This window comes from Grus americana, chromosome 2 (assembly GCF_028858705.1).
Source record: "Grus americana isolate bGruAme1 chromosome 2, bGruAme1.mat, whole genome shotgun sequence".
In the NCBI taxonomy this organism is placed as follows: domain Eukaryota; kingdom Metazoa; phylum Chordata; class Aves; order Gruiformes; family Gruidae; genus Grus; species Grus americana.
In genome coordinates, this window is record NC_072853.1 from 129,096,825 (window position 1) to 129,119,391 (window position 22,567).

The window sequence follows — 22,567 nt, forward strand, 5'->3', positions numbered from 1 at the left end:
TGGTGGACTGGCAGTGCTAGATTAATGGTTGAACTTGATGATCTTAAAGGTATTTTCCAACCTAAATGATTCTATTACTCTACGTTTCTACAGGAACATTTTTTTCTCCAAGACATTTAAAACAATGTTTATCTGAAAAGTTTTTGGCTTGCCGACTGAGCATTAGTGTTGTGAAAGATATGCATTGCAAGTAAAGATAGAATTCCTCTTTATAGACATGCTGTTTCATCATAGCGTAGGTTGTTACAAATCCTCTGTCATGTAAAATCCTTTCCATTTCTTCAAAATCTGTGATTGAGAACATTCCAAGATTAGAAAGAGAGAGATATTATGTGTTTCTAACACAGGATGAGTTTCTATGACCTAGATTATCTAGTTCTGTGCTTTGTTCCTGCAGGTTTGTCACCAGTATAGTTTAACCTGAGTTTAACATTTTCCGCTAGCCTGGTCTTGGGAGGATATCTTTTTGTGAGAGTAGTTTTGGAAATACAGGGTAAGGAAGGAAACATACTTCTCATGTACAATAAGTCATTCACATATAGTAACTATCCTACAGAAAGAATTAAGGGTATGAAATATATCCCTTTCATGGCAAGAATTGGATAGATACAGTGCAAGGGCTGCTTTTGGTTGTGAAAGTGTCATAACTGTTACTGTAGTAGTAGTAGTATACATTTGTGGAAATAAATACATCTCTCATTCCTCTAACTCCTCTATTTCTCTTCTATTACAATTATCAAGTCCTTTATCACTACACTTGAGCAACTGAACTATTTAGACGCTACTAGAGATCCTGAAACTATTTTGATCATCATGACATTTCTTGTGCAACTAAACACAAAAGGCTTCTGAAAAATATTTTTTAAGCTTAAAACCATATAAAATTGCAGAATTGATCCAAAATATCAGATAATTAAAAACTGAAGATAAATGGTTTTGTTCAGAACCACAGAAGGGTTTTTTGGTTTTGTTTTTCATAACAACGCCATATACTTGATTATCAGTGCAACTACAAATTCATTCAGGAAGCATTGGGAATTTAGGAACAATAACAAACATATCCCTTAGTGTGGAGTAGCAGTACTAGCAGAAAGAAATAGAATTTCTACAGATACAATTTGTTTTATTTCTGTGTATTATTTTACTTTCTTGATAACACAGAAAATATCTCTTGGCTCTTGCCTCATAATCCCAGCACACAGACCCAAATATCATCCAGCACAGTACTTCGGACCCTTTCCTGTCAGATGCCCACATTGTACACATAGCTGCCAGCCCTGATATTTGATCTGCTAATCACGTACTAATCTGGCACACAGCTTCCTGGAACAAGAGAAGCATTGGTGCTTCCCTGCAGCAGAACAGCGTGCCGTGGAGTTGGACCAAGTCTGCCTGGAGAGCATTTCCCACTTTGTATCCTCAGCCCGAGAGATATTCCACGTCACGTGGCCCAAGATGTCATTGTCTTATGTACCAAAGATGATACTGATGAAGTCTGTCAAACAGCAAAGATTCTTTTTTTTTTTTTTTTTTCCCCCACAGCCAAGCTATCAGAGCTCTCACTGCAGGGTTTTACTGCCACAAACTTTGCTTGCCAAACCAGAAAACCTATCAGGAACCACCTGCTTTCAAGAGCAAAGTATTCTATTATTATATTTAGTTTATTGTGCCATTCACAAACTCTCCCTGGAAGCCACAAATTAACCATGATAAATGAACATCGAATCATTTAAGTTCTATGCAAACTGGTACAATAGTCTGAGCATTAAAACAGATGAAATAAAATCACTGTGCTCTGTACAGCAATATGTTAAATAGCTAGAAACCCAGCAACTATCAAACTAAGAAACACCATTACAAAGATTCTTTCTCATTAATTTCACTTTAGAAAAGTATTTTCATTAAAATAATTACTATGCACATTTTAATTAAACAAGAGCAATCAATTTTATGTACTTCTGAGCATAAAAACAGTTAGGAGACAATACCTTCCTGCTATAAATATAAAAAAACTGTTTCTCTCCCTTCATTCTCGCTCATCTTGAAGTCATCCCAACATAGAACAGGATGTTTAAAGGTGGCAGAAAATGCCTCATAACCTTTAATTGTACCCCTGGAAGTTGGGTGGTTGGGGTTTTTTTTTTGTTTGTTTGTTTTCCTTTTTTTTTTTTTTCAGTGACAGTTCATATAAAATGATGTTATCAACCACATCAGGCTGGGGAAAAAAACCGACTGTAATTCCTCCAATTAATTCTAACCTCTTAGCTTTACTTGTAATTATTTCACTCATCTCACAAAATTCGGCTTATTAAGATCTATCCATCACAGTGTGGGTCATACAGTATTTCTGCTGTTGGGCTTTCTGGCCTTTTTCTTCCTTTCAGTGGGAAGACCCTGCCTACAAAGAATTCATAAAAGGGAGACATGTCTTAAAAAGCAGAATAAGGGTAAAAGGTGAATAAATAACTAGAGTTCCAGATTATTTATTTATTTAGGTGGCTAATAATTCACTGAACTTTGTCTCCTGCTTTCCTGGAAGATACACTCCTTGTACTGTTCACTTGTGAGACTGTCAGTTGGACAATTTACCTATATTTTGCATCTTACTTAATGATGCCTATAGTTTTTCCCCCCTCTGATTGTTGTGTGAGTTGGAAGAAATATTTTTCTTGTCTCATCATTTCCGTGAGTGATCATATCTATTTATATAAAATTCTTACTTCAGTAATTTGTTATGTTTCAGGTGAGATTGATACCACATCAGGTTATGATTATTTATGTTTAAAAAAACAAACCCACAAGTAAGACAGCAGAAATTAGTAATGGTAAAATTATTCTCCGCAAAAGACACACACAGAAGTCCTACAGCTGCCCTGACAGTTCAAGCAATCATTCCCAGAAGACTCTCTTCAGCAGAAAGATGAATACATGAGCTATTTCTCCTAAATGAGACACACTTTCTTCTGTAATTAAAGCAGGTTATCACCTGCATATATGTTTCCGTATTTATAAATATACCTGAAACACAAGGTGTTTAAAGGTCTAGATAGATAATTGCTTTTCTGAAGGTACTGTTGGAGTCAAAAGGAAGCTTATCTCTAATAATTATTTATTTTGCTTAGTTGAGACAAAAGCAGGGGAAAAAAGCAATTCAGATAGCTCCAACTGAAGGCAGGGAACAACGTCTCTGTACATTTCTCCAAGAGTTACTGCTTCCGCTATCTGCTTCGGTTATTAGCAAGTTGCAATTGGAACCAAAACCCCTAGTCCCCATCTGGATCCTGCTCACAGCATATGAGAACAGCTCAACAGCTGCCTGTTTTATTTGTATAAGAATTATGACTAATGAGTTTAAATGTCTGCAGTAATTTCCACCTGTCCATCTTGACTCTTACTGATGGCTGCCTCTGCTGCAGGGATCAATCAGCTTCTCGGGGAAGCAGCGCTGAATTGCTGTAATTCACAGCCCTGTGCGTGGAGTTAAGCTGGGATTGTTCACTGCCAGGATGCAATCTGGAGCTGCTCAGCAGCTGTTTTGGTCAGATCCAATCCACTCCGAGAGCAGGAGTGGGAACTTCTTGGAGAGGGGCAGGACAGACGGCAAACATGAGAACCACAGCAGACTGTCAGGCATACTATATGCAAGTTTATGAAGAAGTAAAATTATGTGCTCTGCAATCATCCACACATAAACCCTCTAAAATCAGTTAAAACAAAACAAACAAAAATTGGTTCTTCATTCCATTCATAGAAGTAGTCATTTATAAAGGCAGTCCTTTATAACAAAAAAACCCCACAAAACCAACAAAAACCCAAACAAGTTGCCATAGTCAATTCTTACTGTGCTTTTTCGTCAGATCAGCTACCTAGCTTACTTTTAGTTGTTTCCTTCCTCCATGCCAATCAGCTAGAAGTTACAATATGATGAAACGAAGACTAATTCATTAGATTTAGTCGTTAAACATTCATGAAGAAGATAATGAAGACATGTTGGCCTATGACACCCAAGACTGTCAGATGGCTTTCCACCAAGCACCAGATAAAGCCACAGGTAATTTGTTTTCTGAGAAGAGAGAAGATAGTGTTTTTAATCCTCTTGTGCCTATACTCATTCACGTTAACATTTCCTCGGTCATATTCTGCACCAAAGTGAAGCTTCCCACAGCGCTACTGCCATTTAGTTCATTCCAAAGCACTACGTGCTGCTCGCTCAGCAATCTATCAGTCAATCACTGCTTCTTTGCAGCTGCTCCCTCCTTGTCTCTTTCTTTGCTAAAGATGACTTGTACGCTTTACCACTGTCCTCATTTCAGGACCACATAAGACTACCCCTTCCCTCTGAAAGTCATTCACCACTCCAGTTCATACTGTAAACAAAAACTTCCAAAAAAAAAAATCAATTTTTTAAGGTCACTTAAAAATCTTAAGGAAAAATAGATTATAATAAATCTTAAACGAGAATAGCCTGCTTTTTCAAAATTCACACATCACTTATGGCTACTGGCTGCAGATACAAAAATGAGTTAACAAATAATTATTGTAATTGCTAATGAATTTGAAGACAAAAATCACCAATTCAAAGAGGGAAAACTGACAAGCTCTTATAAGCATGTCAAAGCTATTGGAAATTGTTGGGTGCAAACCTGCACCCTACCAGAAGAAAATCTGAAAGTAGTCTTTAACCAGCACACCTGTAAGTGTGGAAAGGATGAATCCTCCATCTTTTGTCTCATACTGCACTGCAGTGACCTAACATAACTGACACAAGGTCGCCAAGCCTACCACCCTTTTCCTCAGAGCGGGACTCAGTGTAGTGCGCCTAGTTCCAGGCAATAATTTGTTGGTAACAGATACATGGAGCACGTTGTACCCTACCCACTCTCAGATGCATACTCTGCAAGGCAGTATCAGCAGAGCAACTCTCCTGATGAATTTCTAAATATCTCAAGTGAGTGTACTTTAAAAAAAGGTAAATATTTTTGTAAAAATATAAAAAAAATAAAGCGATTCAGGATGTCTAATGCATTCTGCTTTCTATTTCCAATGCAGAAGCAACTCTTGAACACAACTAAGTAGTAACTTGGCTGTATTGTATTATAGCACAGCTCTACTTCAAACAGGGCCATTAAAGCCACAATATATTTTAAAAATCACAAACACTAATTTACAGCTAGACTTTGAATAGCCCCCAAAATATAGCGCCTAACTGCACTATTCTCTCACCTTTTTCCTTCCACACTGCCCAATTACTACATCACTGAAACAATCATGACCTATAGCTATATATTTTCCTCCGAAAAAATCAGTGATCCTAACTTCCCTTATTCTTGTCAAACGTGTAGCTCAACCTCTTCCATTAATATTTATTAATTATACTTTTCTACATTGAAATTTTAATTATTGAAATGCCTAACATATAGCTCTATCATTGCAGGTTTCACAAGGTGCATGCTTCTTCCCACTGTTCTTGACTTGGAAAAGTCCAAACTCCTGGCCTTAAGATCTTTCAACTCAATAAAGAAACAATTCAATTTAGTAAATGCAATGATTGTCATATCATCTCACAAACTTAATCTATATATTCAAAAGAAAGACATAGATTAAAATATTGTGTATTTTCATTTGGATCATTAAAAAAATATCAACTTATTGCTGATATACTGTGATTATTACTGATTTAAAGGTCTTTTACCCACCAAAGAAGGTGTTTGATTGTCCACAAAGAAGTTTGTTTTTCCTACAAAAATATTTTCCTCTAAAACAATATAATATTCCCATTATGTTTCTTATCATCATTAATTCCAAAATATGAGAAAAGGCACAATTTATGCAAAAACATACTCTTCTCATCACAGGAGATATCTGACATTTAGAAGAAAAAAAAGAATCAAGCTATTTGTCTTAGGACAATTTTGTCATTGTACAAATCAAATAAATGACAAAATGACCAGCTTAGAGTTCTCTTTCATACATTTGGAATAAGATGTCTGGTCACGTATCATAACAAGCTGTTGAGGGAGATAGAAGGAAAAAAGAAAAGGGCACCAAAAAAAGCTGTAGTAATGAGTTTCAGGTTCATCTTGTCCAGATCAATCTTCCTCTATTTCTATAGGTTCAAACTGAAGGAAAAGCAAAATAACCCTGGCAACTTTTGACCCTTAAAAGTCCTAAGAGCTGGAACATGGACTCCTAGAGGTCATAAGAGCTAGAGAAAAAGTGAATTCTGTGCTGGCACACTGGAAGCTGTTTTCTCTTCAAAAGGGAAGAAATTACAGCTTTGTATAATATCACCTCAAAACTGCCTACTTCCCCCTAAAAGTTATACATCTAAATACTGACATTTCATTCCTTTAATGCAACCAAGATCTTTTGCATTGTTTTTTCTTTATGGTAAAGTTAAAAGAGTAATAATAGATAAAATGTCTTTAATAAAAGAAGATTCATGTTAGATTGTGTCAGAGTTGTTTTTCTTCCATTTCTTCTTTTGACACAGAGATCTAACCCAGACTCAACGCATGGATGTATTTACATTTTTATTACTGACCTATAAAAAAACAAAAGAAATCATTTTGTGGCAACAAATTTTCATCTTTTTTCCCCCCCTATTTGTTGGATCTATGAATAATTTTCTCCGTTAAATCTTGTGTTAACTTCTTTTAATTATTTGTCAAATACTGTGAATTCTAAAGGAGTTCATTTCCTGATATTTCATGTTTTGTTCTTAAAGCTATGTAAAATTCATATTTCCTGAAACAGACATAAGTTTTTTGCATTTCTATATTGTACCTGTTACTAAGGAAAAGTTTTGTACTTAGTACATGAATAGTTTTGGGTTTTTGTTGGGGTTGTTTTTTTTTTTTTTAATACCTTTACTAGAAAATAGGAAAAGCTAAGGCACTATTTGGATAGGTCATTTAAGATCTTGGACCAGACTCCTCATTCATTTACCTAAATAAGATACTGATATAATTTCAATGAGCTCAGCAGGATACATCAACAGTCACTCTAAAAAAAAGATACAGATCTTAGTTGCAAAACTATTAAAAGCTATAGGATGGATTTGCAAAATTCTACAACACCATGGTAAAAGTTGTACCTGAACACTTCTTACTGAAGCAAAAAAATTATTATAATAGCAATACATTTCATATTTTCTTCATTGAAAGTGGAGTTAGGCCAAAAAATTTTAAAATTGGGCTTTATTTTCTTTCATTTTGACCAAAAAAAAAAAAAAAAAAAAAAAAGAGTTTGCATGTTACCAGTTCACCATTAAAAATTTTTGGGAATGTTTTGGAAGTCTTTTAGGACAATTCCTTTGGCTATCCTTATTACTGCTTACTTGCTTTCTTCTTTACACAGAATAAGTGTGTTCCTATCAGAGTTCACTGATCTTCATAAAGAAGCAGTGCTGCTTTAAGGATAAAATACAGCAGAATTCTGAATGCTTTTTATATAATCTGATGCAAAACATTAATGGAACATAATTAAATTGACCATGAACTCTCAAAAATATTTTCTGCTGAAAAGTGTCTCTTGAAGACCCAGGGACGACTGACCCAACCTAGGTTTCGTCTCAGGGGATCAGAAAGCTCTAGACCTAGTCTTAAACAGCCACCAAAAATAGAATAGATGACTCATGAGGAGGGAAAAGAAACCCAAACTAACAAAATCCCAACAACAAACAAGCCACCCTTCCTTGAAAAGGGGCAAATCATTGCCGCTTCATAGGATAGTGGACCGCATTTTCTTTAAACAAATCCTACATCTAAGATCAACAGGAAGAAGTGTTTCTCCATAACACAATTGTCTTCAGCTGTCCTTGAAATGATTGACAGCCCAGCATTAAGCTTTAGAGCTACTCAGAAGATATGTAATGTCAAGTTCGATGTTAATTATGCTAGTATTTTAAGAACAACACCTGTTCCAAAAGCTTTGACTACTATTATCAGTCCCGGAAAACAGAAGGAGCCAGAAGCACTTGGCAAGAAAAAACTCCAAAAGACGACTTTTCTTACTGTTGAAGTCCCTCTCCTATCTGCAGTTTTTCTCCTTCATATTTATTTGGGTTTAGATTGAGTGGACAGGAAACAACATTACTTTGGGAGCAGGTTGTTCCTTAACTGCTCTTTCCTTATAGTCACTTTAAGGCAAGGCAAGGCAAGGCAAGGCAGCTTGTGAACATGCAGAACTACTGTAGCAATTGCCTGTGTTCACCTTTTCCAGGCTACAGCTGATGTAATACACACAACTTCGCTTTCAAAAATACATGACATCAGAACAGTACTAAGAGCAGTTAATGCTCTGTAAACTCATAGCTTTCCTGATTTATTGTAATATATTCATGCGTATGTATTTGCTTACACTTCTACATGTGCTTGAGGCAGTGTTTTTATCATTCTGTTGCTCTGAACGATACTCTGAGCACATTTTCTTCGCATCTAAAAAAACCAGGCTGGGAATGTGTATAAAATTGCTACCTGCATAAACAAAATAAAATAGGATAAAATAGAAGTTGAATGTAAAAATGCAATAACAACAAGATGAATCTATTTTCAGACCAAAACTATTTACTCACTGAAATTTTATCAGAGAAGAAAATAGTATCATACATGTGGAGAAGAAAAAGAGAGTAGATTTACAGAACATCTCTAGTGGGAATCCTGATAATCATCGAAGATTTAGAAACCCTCTAAAGAGTTTCTTCTGTAATCCATTGACAAAGTATACATTCATTCAAATATACGTCACTTCAAATATACAGATTTGTTTTGATCACTGCATTATCAGGTTTCTTAGGCTCACATATAAAATCCTACCCAGAAACAATAGTGAGCATAATATTCTTGTATTATTCAGAAAAAAAAAAGTTACCTTATTTAATGACACTTTTCCACTCTTAAATTTCAAATGCTTATCTTAAATTCAAATACAGAGTTTACTTCTGAAATAACAGTGTGGGCTACTAGTCTAACTTTATGAGCATTAACCTGGAACCTTAGATTTAAAAGTGGTGTGCTTAACGAGTTACATTGCTTTCTGAATGGATGTACTGCAGTATTGTCATTCTAACTTCTTTCTGTCTAGCAAAAAACAAGAGAACACCACCTGACAATTCAAATACATCAGTATTTTCTCTAGAAATAATATGCTCTCTGAATAAAACATACAGTAATAATGAATTGTCATGATTTTAAAGACTAATCCAGTGACTGGTTATTGAAAGTGGTACCTGTACACTTTTTTTTTTTTCCCTTGAACCTGATTGTTAGGACCAGAACACAAGAATTAGTTAAGAAAGGTGATCTTAAGATGCCTCTGAACCCTTCCAGTTCTGTGTCTTTCAGGTCCAACTTCAGCTCAAGGTAGAATCAGAAGTTGCTATAGCTGCTCAAGCAAAGATCATCCAAATAAACCAACCTTAAATTATGAGATTCTACATCCCCAACACTTGTGCCAAGAGAAGAGGAAAAGATTTTTCAAGTAGCTGCTTAATCTAGCTGCTTGGTTATTTCCAGGAAAGAGCAACAACACAGAGTCCAGCATCTGCCTCCTGGTTTATATTCAAAATCATATTTGCCTTTTTTTAGCAACAGAACTACAGCAAGCTGCAACACAGGCCGTGTCTTACGGAGAGAAGTACAGAAAGGAAAACATTTGCTTTCTTTGTGCTCTGAGCTGAGAGCAAGCAAGAGTTTTTCTTGTGTTGACAGTATACTTTTGCAGTGACAAATACACAATTCATTCAAAACAACACATTATTTACTTATCCAAGGATATAAGCAAAAGGGCAAAATGAGTCTGTATAACAGAAGACCAACAATGTACGTGTCTTTTGAAATTTCCCTCTGGCCAACTAACTTGGTCTCTAGCAGAAAGAGCTAGCCCACCTTCAATGCACCTCCACTCCTTTGGAGGCCACCAACTTTTCCACTGTCACTGCCTGGAAGCCTCTTTGACATTGATCGGTGCTTATCATAGTTTGAGTCTTTCACCCTTCTTTGGTCACAGGCTTTTGTCTTTGTGAGGTGAATCATTCTGATCATGGAGTCTGATCAATAAATACTGCCCTCCCCTGGGAAGCTCAGCCATTGCTTCCCTACACCTGACACTGTTGCAATTCTATGAGCCCATTTGGGGGAGAAAAGCTAAGTAGCATCAGTAGCCAAGAAGAGCTTTGCTGCCTTTGACGTTCTTGAGATAACCATGTTATGATTAAGCAGCACATTGACTAGTCTAGAGAGGATAGGCTTCAATCTGAATAAGACACAGAATTTGACGACAGAGTTGCAGAAAGCGTTAGTGCGTTGGCCCAACCTGGCAGACTTCACAAGTTTGTTTATGAACATGAAAAGCAAATGATGGGGGTGGCCGGGGGACGAAGCTGGGGAGGAACACAAGCTATCTGGAACTGCAGTCTGGTAAGATCACTGTATACAAAGGCTTTCAGTTCTGTACCAACTGCTAATTCTTCAAAAGAGACAACCCGGTTCTACCCACGATGCCAGCGGAAGCACACTGACACCAAATTTGATGTGCTTAAATCTATGCATTCTCATCTGATCCCCCTGAGGGGTGATCAAGAGGTAACTAAAGCAACTGGAAAACTGAATCCATGCGATTGGTAAGGATCAAAAAAAAGTTATGAAAATTGCTGCTTAAGTACAAAGCTCTGTTTGTTAATACTTGAGCATATTTTTAATCAGGAAACAAATCTGAATGTAGAAGTTCCTCTACAAATAAGGAATTATCAAATTACCACCATCGACAGTGAGCAAGAAGGAATTAACTCAGCTTGATCTTCAGATTAGACCGATCATGCAAGATTGTTAACAAGGCTGTAGAAGTACACACTTAATTTGGAAACTGATCATATTTGATAGACATGAGAGATAATTATAGAACTTCAGCTGTCATTTTATAGTATAACCATACACAGAATTGTCATACTTTTTAAAATATAAATTAATGAGGCCGTTTGCTGAATCTCTTTTAGCTTTGCTCTCTGACAAAGTATCACAAATTTGCAGAAACAACCACCTCTGGTGTGGATTTATCTATTTGAATAACTAACTAGTACAATACAGAATAAGTATTTTTATATGTATATGTAAGAAAGCAATAGAACATAATTTTCTACCATGCAACCATTTCTGAATGCTTCTCATAATCTAAATAGGAATGAGAAGCAAAAAAGTACAAATTTTCCATTAAAAAGCTTGAAGTAACTCACTTCAGACATTCAGTTTCATAATATTTGGGGGCATTAATTATGGATTTAATTTGAAATATTTTCACATTTGAAAATAATTTAATCTTGAAAAATCAGGAAAACACCCACAAACAACACAAACCCCCAAACAGCAATCTAGTAATTTGAAAGTGTGTATATTTGTTTTCTGATTGAGCAATAACCACATAAACACATTGCTAACAAAGTGGGCAAAAAGTGTTTGGATGATCTTATGCTTAGTTATTGGGGGGGGGGGGAAGCCCTTTGAGAAAGCATTGACTTAAACTACGATGTCAGGAACACAAAAGGCAGTTCAGAGTTATAAGAAGGTGAGGGTATATTAGCACATAGGCAGGTCCAAGAGCTCTGTCATGGAAATCCAGATATGCAACACAGGTAATGGGAACTTTGCAGAAGGAGATCTCTTGGATCTGGTGCACAGCTAAGAGTCACCCCAACATTAATCTAATTTTCTTTGTTTAGCATATTTTCACTGGTTTGATATGTAAAGAATACATATGTGTAACATACATATAACAACACAGGATATCTGCCGTGATAACTATGAGCAGCTGAAGTATCTGTCAAGTAGTTATCTGTGCTTTTTTGAGACATGCAATTTTCTCATAATGTGATTTATAATTGCTAATTAGACAAACCATTACAATAGTAAAATTAAGACTTATGTGAATGAATTTTTGAAGAGTTCTGTGCAAAGCAAAGCATATTTTCTAATATTATCTGGAATCCTTTCTTGCACTGCTGCCCAGAATTAGAATTATCCCTCTTCTGGATTAAAGATGCATTGGTGGATTAGTCTATCACTGATGACAACATAATATATCCTTCCCAGAGGCTTAAAATGAAAGGAGGTCTGTTAACTACAGACTATGTTAAAACAACAACCAAAAAAACCCCTTTCGACATAAAACCGTATTTTGACATTTAAATGTCATCATGTATGAGGTCAAATTAGTTTATGAAACACAGTGTCAGGTTCAGTACCGTGTATCAATTCTGTTCCTTTCACAGGCTGTATCACCTATAAAACTAGTAAAACACGGGAATGATTCTTGCAAGAATTAGCTGTCAGTATTACTTCTAGCTTTAGCCACCTGAGCAGCCTCAGTTAATACCACCTGGACAATTTAAATGAAGACAAAGTTTGCTTTAATGTTTCTACTTGATTCTCAGATATGTAGGCACATTTTGCAAAATTGCATTTCTTTATTTGAAAACAAAAAATCAGTTCATCAATATCTTTATATTTAAATCTCGCATTTGTAAAGGAAAAAATGTTTTATCAAAGCCACAAAGGAGATGAGCTATTTCTGAAGATTTTAAATTAAGCTATGATGTGGATTAGTGTATATATAACTTTGTTTCAGAAAACCATTAAGTTGATTCATCATTTTACTTTAACACTCTAGAAGAGATGTTATATTATTCTATAAATTAAGAGACATGCTACCAGTGTTCCATAGAATAGTACAATCCTCCAAAAGTTCTACTAGCTTTCATTAGATGTAAGACTACGTAGTTCGTTAAAAAGGCTTTGCTTGTGAACTTCTGGGAATATTTCACATGCTGATAATTGTACAATGATGACTTCTGGATTAGACCTATTTAGTGTCTTAGCCAAATTCTGCAGTGCTACCTAAAAAGAAAAATTTCACTTCCTGTGACAAAATGTGATGTGCTGTATTTTCTTGAGGTACTGAAATACCTAATCACAGTCTTTTTAAATTACATCCCAGGGAAAAGTAGATGAGTTGTTAGCATTAGAGATTTCAAAAGTAAGCCAACTGAGTCTGTTTCTTCTTGTTTAGGAAAAGATTGGCCCAATTTACTTCTTGAAGGTTAGTAGAATTATTGTTTTTAGAAAGCAGCTACATTTGGCCATAGAATTCAGCTAAGCAATAAACTTTCTACCACATTTGTCTGTTGGTGTCATTGAGAACATCAGGATTAGACATTTTTCTGGTGTTTATTTAATAAGAGACCTGCATGTCATCGCTAATGTTACTTGTTAAATTGGATCTTTGAAGAACAACGTAGAATCCATGAAATGTTTGTGTGTACAGCTCGCAGCCTGTGTGCTCCATCCTTTGAAAGGAAGCCATTGTAAAGGGGGAGGGTCCTGAGTACAAAGCAGGGAAGAACTGCTTTTCTGGCAGATAACAGTATCAGCAGCAAAACTCCTATTAGATCTGCATGCTTCAATATGCAGTAAATAATACCCATAAGTTTTATAGAAATAAAAGGGTGGAGGATGGGGGGAAAAGGACTTTGGGTTCTGTAGTTGAAGGAATTTAAAGGTACATCTAAGTATTCTTAAGAGGGATTGCTTTCTAATGAATTATCAATTACATATAGCCCTGAATCATAATTAGCTATGTATCCTTAGACTAACAGAGGAGTTATAATGCAGTTCTGTGATTCTCTGCAATTGATTTCAGTGACTATATAATTTTCTTGACATTTTACAACTTTTCAATACAGTAATCACAGTTCAGTTGTCTTAATCACACACTAACTGAACCATTGAGAAAATGCCAGTAGATACATAACCAAGAAGATAGCAAACCCATTGGATTGCAACGTTTTCAGTCAAGAAACACCTGACAGAACAAACTCAAATTTGAGTTGCTTTCTCCACTTTGGATGTGTGGATTTTTTTTATTTTTTTTAAAGGGAATTAAAGGGAAGGGAGTTCATTTTAGCTCAAATCTGCTCTCTCCTCCCTCCTTTTATTTTTCTCAATAAGAGTGAGCCCCATTATAAAAAACCCCCACAGAACTCAGGATACGGGCAACCCCTAACCCACAGCCGTAGGGGACCAAGCCAGCCGCGCAGGTTAAGGCAGCGCCTTGCCAGCGGAGCTGCCGAGCGCGGCCGAGGCGGGAGGAGCCGTGCGCGGCGGGGAGCCCCGCACCGCCCCGCCGGGACCCGCCTGGGGCCGGGACCCGTCCATGGTGCTGCAGCCGGACGCCGCCGCCAGCGCCGCGCCGCCGCTGAAGGGCCCTTCCTTCCTCCCTCCGCTAACACCCTGCAACAGCTGCTGCCACTGCTGAGCCCGATTTACAGGAATTCGGCTTTTAGGGAGATTTAATAGCGGGGCTGGGGGTAATAAAAAAAAATATTAAAATATATATAATCCTCAAGCCTCCTTCCAAAGCCCTGGCCAGGCTCTGAACCCTGCCTTCCCCTCACAATCTCTCGGCTGCTAGGGGCGCGGAGCGGGAGGGGAAGCCCCAGCCCAGTGCACAACTTTCCTGCAGAGATCCTGGCTCCAGCGGCAGCCCGGCTCGCCCTGCTCCCGGCACTCCCACGGACCCCGCGCAGGAGGTCGGGAGGAGAAGGGACCCAGCACCCTCCTCACCTGCAAAGCTGTGGAGAAGCCAGGCAGGAGAGCGGGAGAGGCTGGTAGCTCCCTCACCTCCCCCTCCTCATTGCCAGCTTCTGGTACCAAGGAAACCCCCGGAGGGCGGAGGGGAGGGAAAAGGAGTCTCCCCATCGCATGCACAGTGTCCCCCGTACATCCCCTTCTTTGGGCGCCCGGAGCCGACGCCCGCTGCCCCAGCCCGGACTCACGTGTGCCGTCAAACCGGGTGGCGATGGTGTCGAGGAAGGTGTTTTGGGGTGCCAGTAATCCCTTCATAACCGGCATTTTTCCAGCGCTGTGCGAGGTTCCCCATCAAAGTTTGCCTACGAGGGTGGTTCGAGAAGAAAGTGAAGAGGGCGCCCGGGGGAAGCGAGGGAGGGAGGAGGCGGAGGGAGGGAAGGATAGGGAGGAGGAGGAGGAGGAGGAGGAGGAGGAGGATGGGGATGCCGCCGCGCCGCCTCCGGCGCCGGGAGCCCCCCGCTCGTCAGCCCCGGCACCGCAGAGCTCCCACCCCCGCCGCCGGCTGCCGGGCGGGGCGGCCGCGGAGCGCCGCGCACAGGTGCGGAGCCGCCGCCCAGAGGTGCGGAGCGCCCGCGCCTCCCGCAAAGGAAAGGGAGAGGGGGACACCGGCAGAGAGCGGCCGTGAGGGCGGCCGGGCTGCGGAGAGGGGAAAGAGCAACCTTTATCTACCTGCGGCTGCAGCGGGGCGGGAGCAGACCAGGAACCAGCGGCCGCCCGGGGCTGCCGGGCCCTCCTCCGCCCCCGTCCCGGCCTGACCCCTCCAGCTCTCGTCTCGGGCACATAAGTTTGAGGCTGGAAGCATAATAGCTCATACGACCCCTGTTCTATGAGTAACAGTATTGCAGGGTAAAGCTTGGGATCTCACCTTACTGAAAGGAGAAACACTACTTACACGTATTACAAGTGCCCCTGTAGACGTTCATTGGAGACCAATACTGGAAATGGAGAATGCTCCATCAGGTGTGTGCCCTGATGCGTTATTTGCACGTTGAGGCTATTTTATTTAAGGGACAGGCATTTTCAAGTCCATTCTGAATATTTCCTAGACAACTTTTTAGGAATTTCTTCCTGAAAAGTTCCTGAAAAGAACAAAATTATTTTCTTTTGCCAACCAAAGAGAATTGAGACTTAAATCCCAACCCAGGAGGTTTAATGTGTGAATTTAAAAAAAAAAAAAAAAAGAAAAAATAAAAAAAATGAAGAAGCAGGCACACAAGCTACTCCCCACATTGGGATGAGTAACTTGCTCAGGCTAGTACCCCGGCTCTTTAAATGCTGCCAGATAATACCCCAAGGTACAGTCATTTCACTTACTGTAGCAGCAATGGCAAAACTTCTCCATGTTCTTTCAGGACTAAAAGACTCTGGAGAAAAGAAGTGTAAGTACACTCCCTAAACTACAAAGTCACTGTGCATTATGGAGGGGAAGCCTGTTGGTCTCTTGCTATTTTACAGCAGTGCTATTTTTATTTCTTGCTATTCCCATTTATTTGCTCTTCTCCTTTTCTCCAGATGGATAGAGGACTGATTCCCACTTTTTAGGATAAGAGGCACAGAGAAGAGCTCCAGGAGGGACAAAAAGTGTCTGTCTTTACACCAGATACTTAAAAGAAAAAAAACCCCAAAACACAAAACAAAAAAAACCCACCCCACACAAAACAACAAAACTCAAACCTCAGCAAATGCTGCTGCATAGGTTTTATAGCACAATATAAAGTCTACCCATGGTAACCCCACCTTGGCTCGGAAGAACACAGCAGTATTTTACCGAGATCTGATCTGTCCAATTCTCCTTGTACCGTAAGCCTGTACAAAATAGTTGATATAAAGCTGCCAGCTCAGTGTTCAGAAGTGGCATGTGAAAAGGGAGACTGCCTTACAGTCGCTATTACATTGGAAGTCTCCAAAATCTCACAGTACTATCAGTTTCTTAGTTAGCTGATAAAGTTCCAATTCATCACAGGCTTTTATTTTCATTGGGAATCATTAGTTTTTTCCTTTAAGTGTAAAATTTTTAATATTGAATGCCAGCAATTGTTAGTTTTCTTTTTCAAAATTATTCTCACATCTTCCAGTTCAATATAAGCAGAGCCTCAAAATTAATTTTGCTTGATAGCTTTCCATTTAGTCTCACTGGCAGGCATCACACTCATGGTCAGGTTTGATGCTACAGTATGTCCCTACTGGTGAAATAAAGAAAATCCTGTTCCAATACTTACAAAACCCAAAAAAGCACAGTCAGATTTCCACTTCTATCAAAGTGCTCAGCAACAGAGGTTATTAAGGCAAACCTGAACCTTCGAAATCTGTGAAGGGACTTGCATATGTTGTAGCCTGTATGCTGTGGTTGTGTTTCAGCTTCCATTCTTTCCCATGACCTGCTGCAAACACCATCTAAGTAGGGATACAGCGAAGGAGAACAGAATATATTCTCAGTTCTACCACAGGCAGCCAGGAGATAGTAACCTGTGTATACATTTAAGGATAGAAATTTATTTCTCAATTTTAACTCACCAAAAATCATCACAGAATGAAAAAATGCTACAACTTCAAATTGCCATCTAATAACTCTGCCAGCCTTTAAGTGGCTAACACTGTACCTCCTAACAAACAACACAGCCTGAGCTGTAAACATCATGCTGTTTTGAGGGCTGTGACATAACAGTTTCTGTAAGTTTAGAGCTTTAATAAGAGTCCATGAAAATTTCTTCACAACCATGAGGCAGAATACGTTTAAATAAAACCTTTAGGGCTTAACTTGGGGTGGGGTACCCACAAAAACAAACCCCAAACAATTATACAAGTACACACTCTAAAAAGGATGGATAGATGCCAGAGGAGTTGTGACATGTTTCATATTGATAATGGTGAGCGCAAATTAGTTATTGAAATGTATGCACCACTGGCCAGGAGGTGATAGCAACAGCAGTGAAAGCTCTACCAGCAATGAAAGTCTGGTGATGCACAAGATGGAGGGACAATACCAAATTCTTTATAAGGAGAAGGTGCTGAAGGCCTCTTCACCTGTGAGAGCTTCAGGAAAGAGAAAGTTTGTTATGTTTTACAACTACTCACCATCATGGTATACGGTTATAAATTGGCTATGACAATAGCTATGTACTATGAACAGCTGGTAACAATTAAGCTTTTAAAAAATTATGTTTGTGTTCTACATACCACAAAATAACCACCCAAACTTTTCTGAAGTAGAACTAATGAAACATTTTACAAAAATAATAAGCACAACAAAAAGCCTCAAACTACATAAGAGAAACTGAAGTAGAGCATCCTATTTTGCACTTGAATTTGGCAGATTCTACAGCCTTTTACTCATGAGAGTAATCCTCCTTAATACAGACTGATACTTAAGACAGTTGCAAAACACAGAAACATTAAGTCTGGAGTAGTTTAAAGCAGACAAATTTAGCAGGTTGAAATTTCAGTGACCTGAGAACAAAAAGTTCAGAAAAGCAGAGACAGAACAGCTGAGGGTATTGAAGAGGGAGGTGAAGGAGCAGCTCAGTGTGTAGTCAAGTTCTGGCAAATTATTTCTTAGTATTTTAGCAAAATGTAAAGTAGGGACTCTGAATAGTCTGAAATGGGGGTGGGGGTGTGTTTTCTTTTTCTCTTTTACCTTCTCTTAAGTATAAAAAAAAATATAAAACCAGATGATTTTTATCTTCTTTCAGGAAATCAGCTTTTAATTCTGCTATATTAATTTTGAATTTGAGTATCTAGGATACCTAGGCACAATAGGTATTAGGTACACACACAAGATTATATATTTTTACTGGCAAGGAATGATAAACAAGAGCAGAATCTTTTTTGTGTATAAATCTATATCCACTCAAGGTAAATAGCCAACTCCCTGCATTCCTCTCTTTTTACTGTAAAGCATTGTGCTGAATTCAAAATGTAAAAAGTTTATAGCAACATAGTACCAGAGCCGAGATACTAGGGCCTAATAGCACTGCTGCTACACTTCAGGTTGCTATTGGCATCGACATTGCAAATGAAATTTAGTCAGGGGCTTACAATTTAGACCAGAAGTACAATCTAAGAAAATAAGGTTTGTTGCTTCAAATTACTTAACAGTATGTAAAATATCTCAGCCATACGTTTCCTCCCACTTAGCCACAGCTACTCGGGCATTCGACATAGCACATTACATTTTGAGGCACTGTATAATCTTTTTAGACATTGCTAGTTACCCAGAAATGAGGGCATGGACAGAGAATTTTGCACAGAACATGCGCAAGGAGCAGCATGCTGTAGCATTTTTGGTCATAATTGCACACCTCCATTTCTTCATTTATAATTTAACCAAAAGTACATTTTCCAAGTTTCTTGATTAATATTCCACAGTACCACAAATTACCTCATAATACAAGAGGTTAGGAGCTGCTTATTGCTTCCCTGGCATCAGCACTTGACCTCAACTTACCTGCTACAATTATGTAAATGAAAATAGTTAGTGAAAAATCAAATTAACAATGAGAAAGGACTGCCTGCAGCTTGCTTTTGTGCTTGAAATTGCCACCCACTTGTTTGTTTGTTAACCGGGGCACCCAATGGGGAAAAAAAAAAAAAAAAGAATTATGAAAGAGTCTGAACATACTAGGAAAGGGCAAAGAATGGCAACCTGCTGTTCATCTGCTATCAACCGGCTAATTTAGTCTCAGGTAGGGAGTGCTAAGAGTATTATCTTAATAAATGACCATTGTGCTTAAAGAAATGCTGACCTCTTTCTTTCATTGTGCATAAGCCAACAACAGAACTTTTCGAGAATAAAGCTGCATAATTGAAGTTCTGCCAAGCTGGGCAGTCTGGGTCGAAGTTTAAATATAAAGATAGCACCTCTGACTCAGGAGGCAGCTAAGTTTCTAGAGATTGGGAAAGCTTGCAAGAAAAAGGGTTACAACACTTGTCTTGTTAGCATGCTCTTCCCCCACTGTCTGCTGCTAGTCACAGTGGAGAAATAATATTGGGTTAGACAGACGCTTGGTCTGAGCCAGTAAGTGTGGCTCACGTGTTATGTTGGTCACAGACACCTATGTGTAATTACACATCTGCCAACAATTCCTACGATAAAGCCACGTTTTCTATTGTATAACTTTTTGTGACACGTGGCAATCTATTTCAGATAGAACATCTCTCTGGAACAATTCAGCTACAAAAAAAAAATCAGCCATTTTCAAGACCAAAGGGAGGAGGAAACGTACAAATTGAGAAATCTTAGGAAATGAAAAATAAACTCACTGGAACATAAAGTAGAGGAGTCATACTAGGGAATGGGCCTTGGACATGATTAGTAATGGGGATGAAATGAATGAGGGCAAATAGGAAGTAGATGTTGGTGTAAGAAAAAGCCAGAGCTCCGTGGGGAACCTGGAAACCCTTGACACCTTAGACAGAAAGGAGAAATCAGGAGAAGCAAAACCCAAAAAGGTCATTAGGAAATATACCCCAGCTGACTTAGACCCAATGGGAATGAGATAGAAGATGAGCAGCAAGAGATAAAGCAGAGCAGCTCTGAAACAATGGGGCAAACCACCAGGATCAGGGTGAAAAGTGAGAAAGGAAACAAGCTGACTAGCTAAACAGAATGACATGGGGAAAATACAGGATTGGATCATGGACAATTTGGGGAGGAAAGGGTTGAACAAGTGAAGTACAGGGAAGGAAAACAGAAGAATCCATATATGATGGTACCTGAAGTGAAGTTCAGGATTCAAACCTCACTTTTCCTTTGCTACTGGCAAATACCTATGAAACAGTTTGGTAAAACCCTCATTTCCTTTTTGTGCTGGTGTAAATAAAGGCTGCGAGCTTACCAGCGTAAGTTACTGATGTACTGAAAAAATAAGTAAATAAAAAACCAACAGTGGTAGATTCAAGAAGTTCTAGTTGTACTAATACCACCAGCACATTAGGCTGCAATTTATGGTTTTGTGTATTTTTTAAAAATATATAGGAAATCACACGCATCAGGCTTAATTTCATTATTCATATTCTTCAGCTACATAGAATGATAAGAGCTTATACAATATTGCTTTGACCCTTGTATAATTAGAAAGCTCATCATACATCCACAGACCCAGGTTTCAAGAGTGGGTCAGATTTGTATAAAGAGGAGATGCTGCCTCGTGCCTTTTGGCAAGTAGAAGGTGAATTAAGACTTGCTGTCAAACTAAAAGTGGTGAATAGACTATAATCAGATCTCAAATTTAATAAGGTTATACAACTTCTATTTCTGTTCCCACTTTCCTATTCATAAAAGCAGGATAGTTCTTATCTCTAAGGACTGTGTGGCTATTGTTAATGTTTGTATAACAACCAAATTTTACAAAAACATTTGATAAAACTAGAAACAAATTAGCAGGTGTCATTCAAGAGCTGTGTGGTTAGTGTTCAGAAAGCTATGGAACCACATTTCAAACAACAAGAAATTAACAAGACACTAAATTGTTCTATCATTAGTTGAGCACCATCATGTGGGAAAAAAATAGCCATTGTTTATAGGAAAAAATATTGCTTAAAGGTGAGACGTGCCTCTATGCATAAAATCAGCATCCAACGCTGAATAAGCAATATCTTATTTGAATCAAGTTCCATTTCCATCAGAAAATAAAACCAAAAGACCCACCGAACTAAGACCAAACCCTCAAAAAAAAAAAAAAAAATCACACTACACTTAAGGAGATGAAGCTTATAGTTAACTAACTGGAAACAGAATTTTTCTTCTCAAAATCTATGCAAGAAAATAAAGGTAGAAAGAACATTGGATTTAGAAGAGACCAGAGCACTGCAATCACTTATTTGTGTATTTTCTGGATATGAAAGACATCACATACTTGTTTACCTCACATTAAAGATAATGTTGATGTTAAAGAATCATGTAGATCATTCTACAGCTCAAAACGATGTTGCTGTTTCAGTTCACTTGATCAGTGTTATTTTTGTTCCCAATTCTTTCCTTTGAATATAAATGTAGCTGTTGAGAATATTCTTGATGGCAATATCACAGCTTCACTTATTTACAATTTGGAGTTAAAATTATTTCATTATAAAAAAATAATCCATTACCATTTATGTACTTGAATTTAAAGAGTACAAAACCAGAAGTATTTACAAGGTAAGGTTGTGCTCAGTGAAAGCAAAGGAGAATTCAGCCTAAAAGTTCAAGTGATACTGTTTGCATAAGAGCCACAGAAGGATGCTTACAATAAAGCCAGTACTCACAAGCATAGCTCTAATTATGGGATTTGCTCTTTAAGCCTTAAGCACGATCTTCCTATATGCAGAGGTAAAAAGTGTTTCCTCCCACAGATCCAGAGACGCTAATTAGAAACTATGCTACCATGCTTCCACACAGATATCCCCCGAACACTGGGAAATAAGCATCTAAGTTTCCTGTCAGTGGAATTTCGGCTTAGCATGATCACTCTCCAAACACCATTACTAAAATACAACTCTGAAGACAGCACAAATTCCTTCACAAGTACACCTATTTTTTAAATGATTCAGCTGGATAAGTGGAAAATCATTTCTTCAGTTAGCTACCTAGTATTTTTGGAACACAATTTATATAGGGCTGAAGCTTCCTCAATATCACTAAAATAACTCAAATGATTCAGTGGTATTCTTCATGACTTACATCAGTGCAATAAAGAGCAGGATGAGACCCACCAGCTGTTTTTACTTTAATGGTATTTCTGACTTGCAAAACACAGGTAATGCTGAAAGTGACAAACAGTACAGCTATGCTGGTCCCTGGCAATGTTGTGGTGCTAATTCAAATTAAGATTTTGGCAACCATTCATGAAGTGACAGGAGAGCAGTAAATGACAGCAACGTTCGGTTTATTTATTTTTTTTTTTTAATAAATCACTGCAACTCACAAAAGACTACCAAGACACAGAAAACTCAAA

The 22,567-nt window shown here is 38.3% G+C and overlaps 1 protein-coding gene across 1 annotated transcript in view; it reads right to left on the minus strand.

Moving 5' to 3' along the window:
- KCNH8 (potassium voltage-gated channel subfamily H member 8) overlaps positions 1–14,900 on the minus strand; it is a 204,338-nt gene extending 189,438 nt beyond the window's left edge. The window contains exon 1 of the mRNA XM_054814283.1: positions 14,825–14,900. Coding sequence (XP_054670258.1) covers positions 14,825–14,900 — 76 coding nt within the window. The remainder of the gene's footprint in view (positions 1–14,824) is intronic.
- Between the last annotated feature and the right edge of the window lie 7,667 nt (positions 14,901–22,567).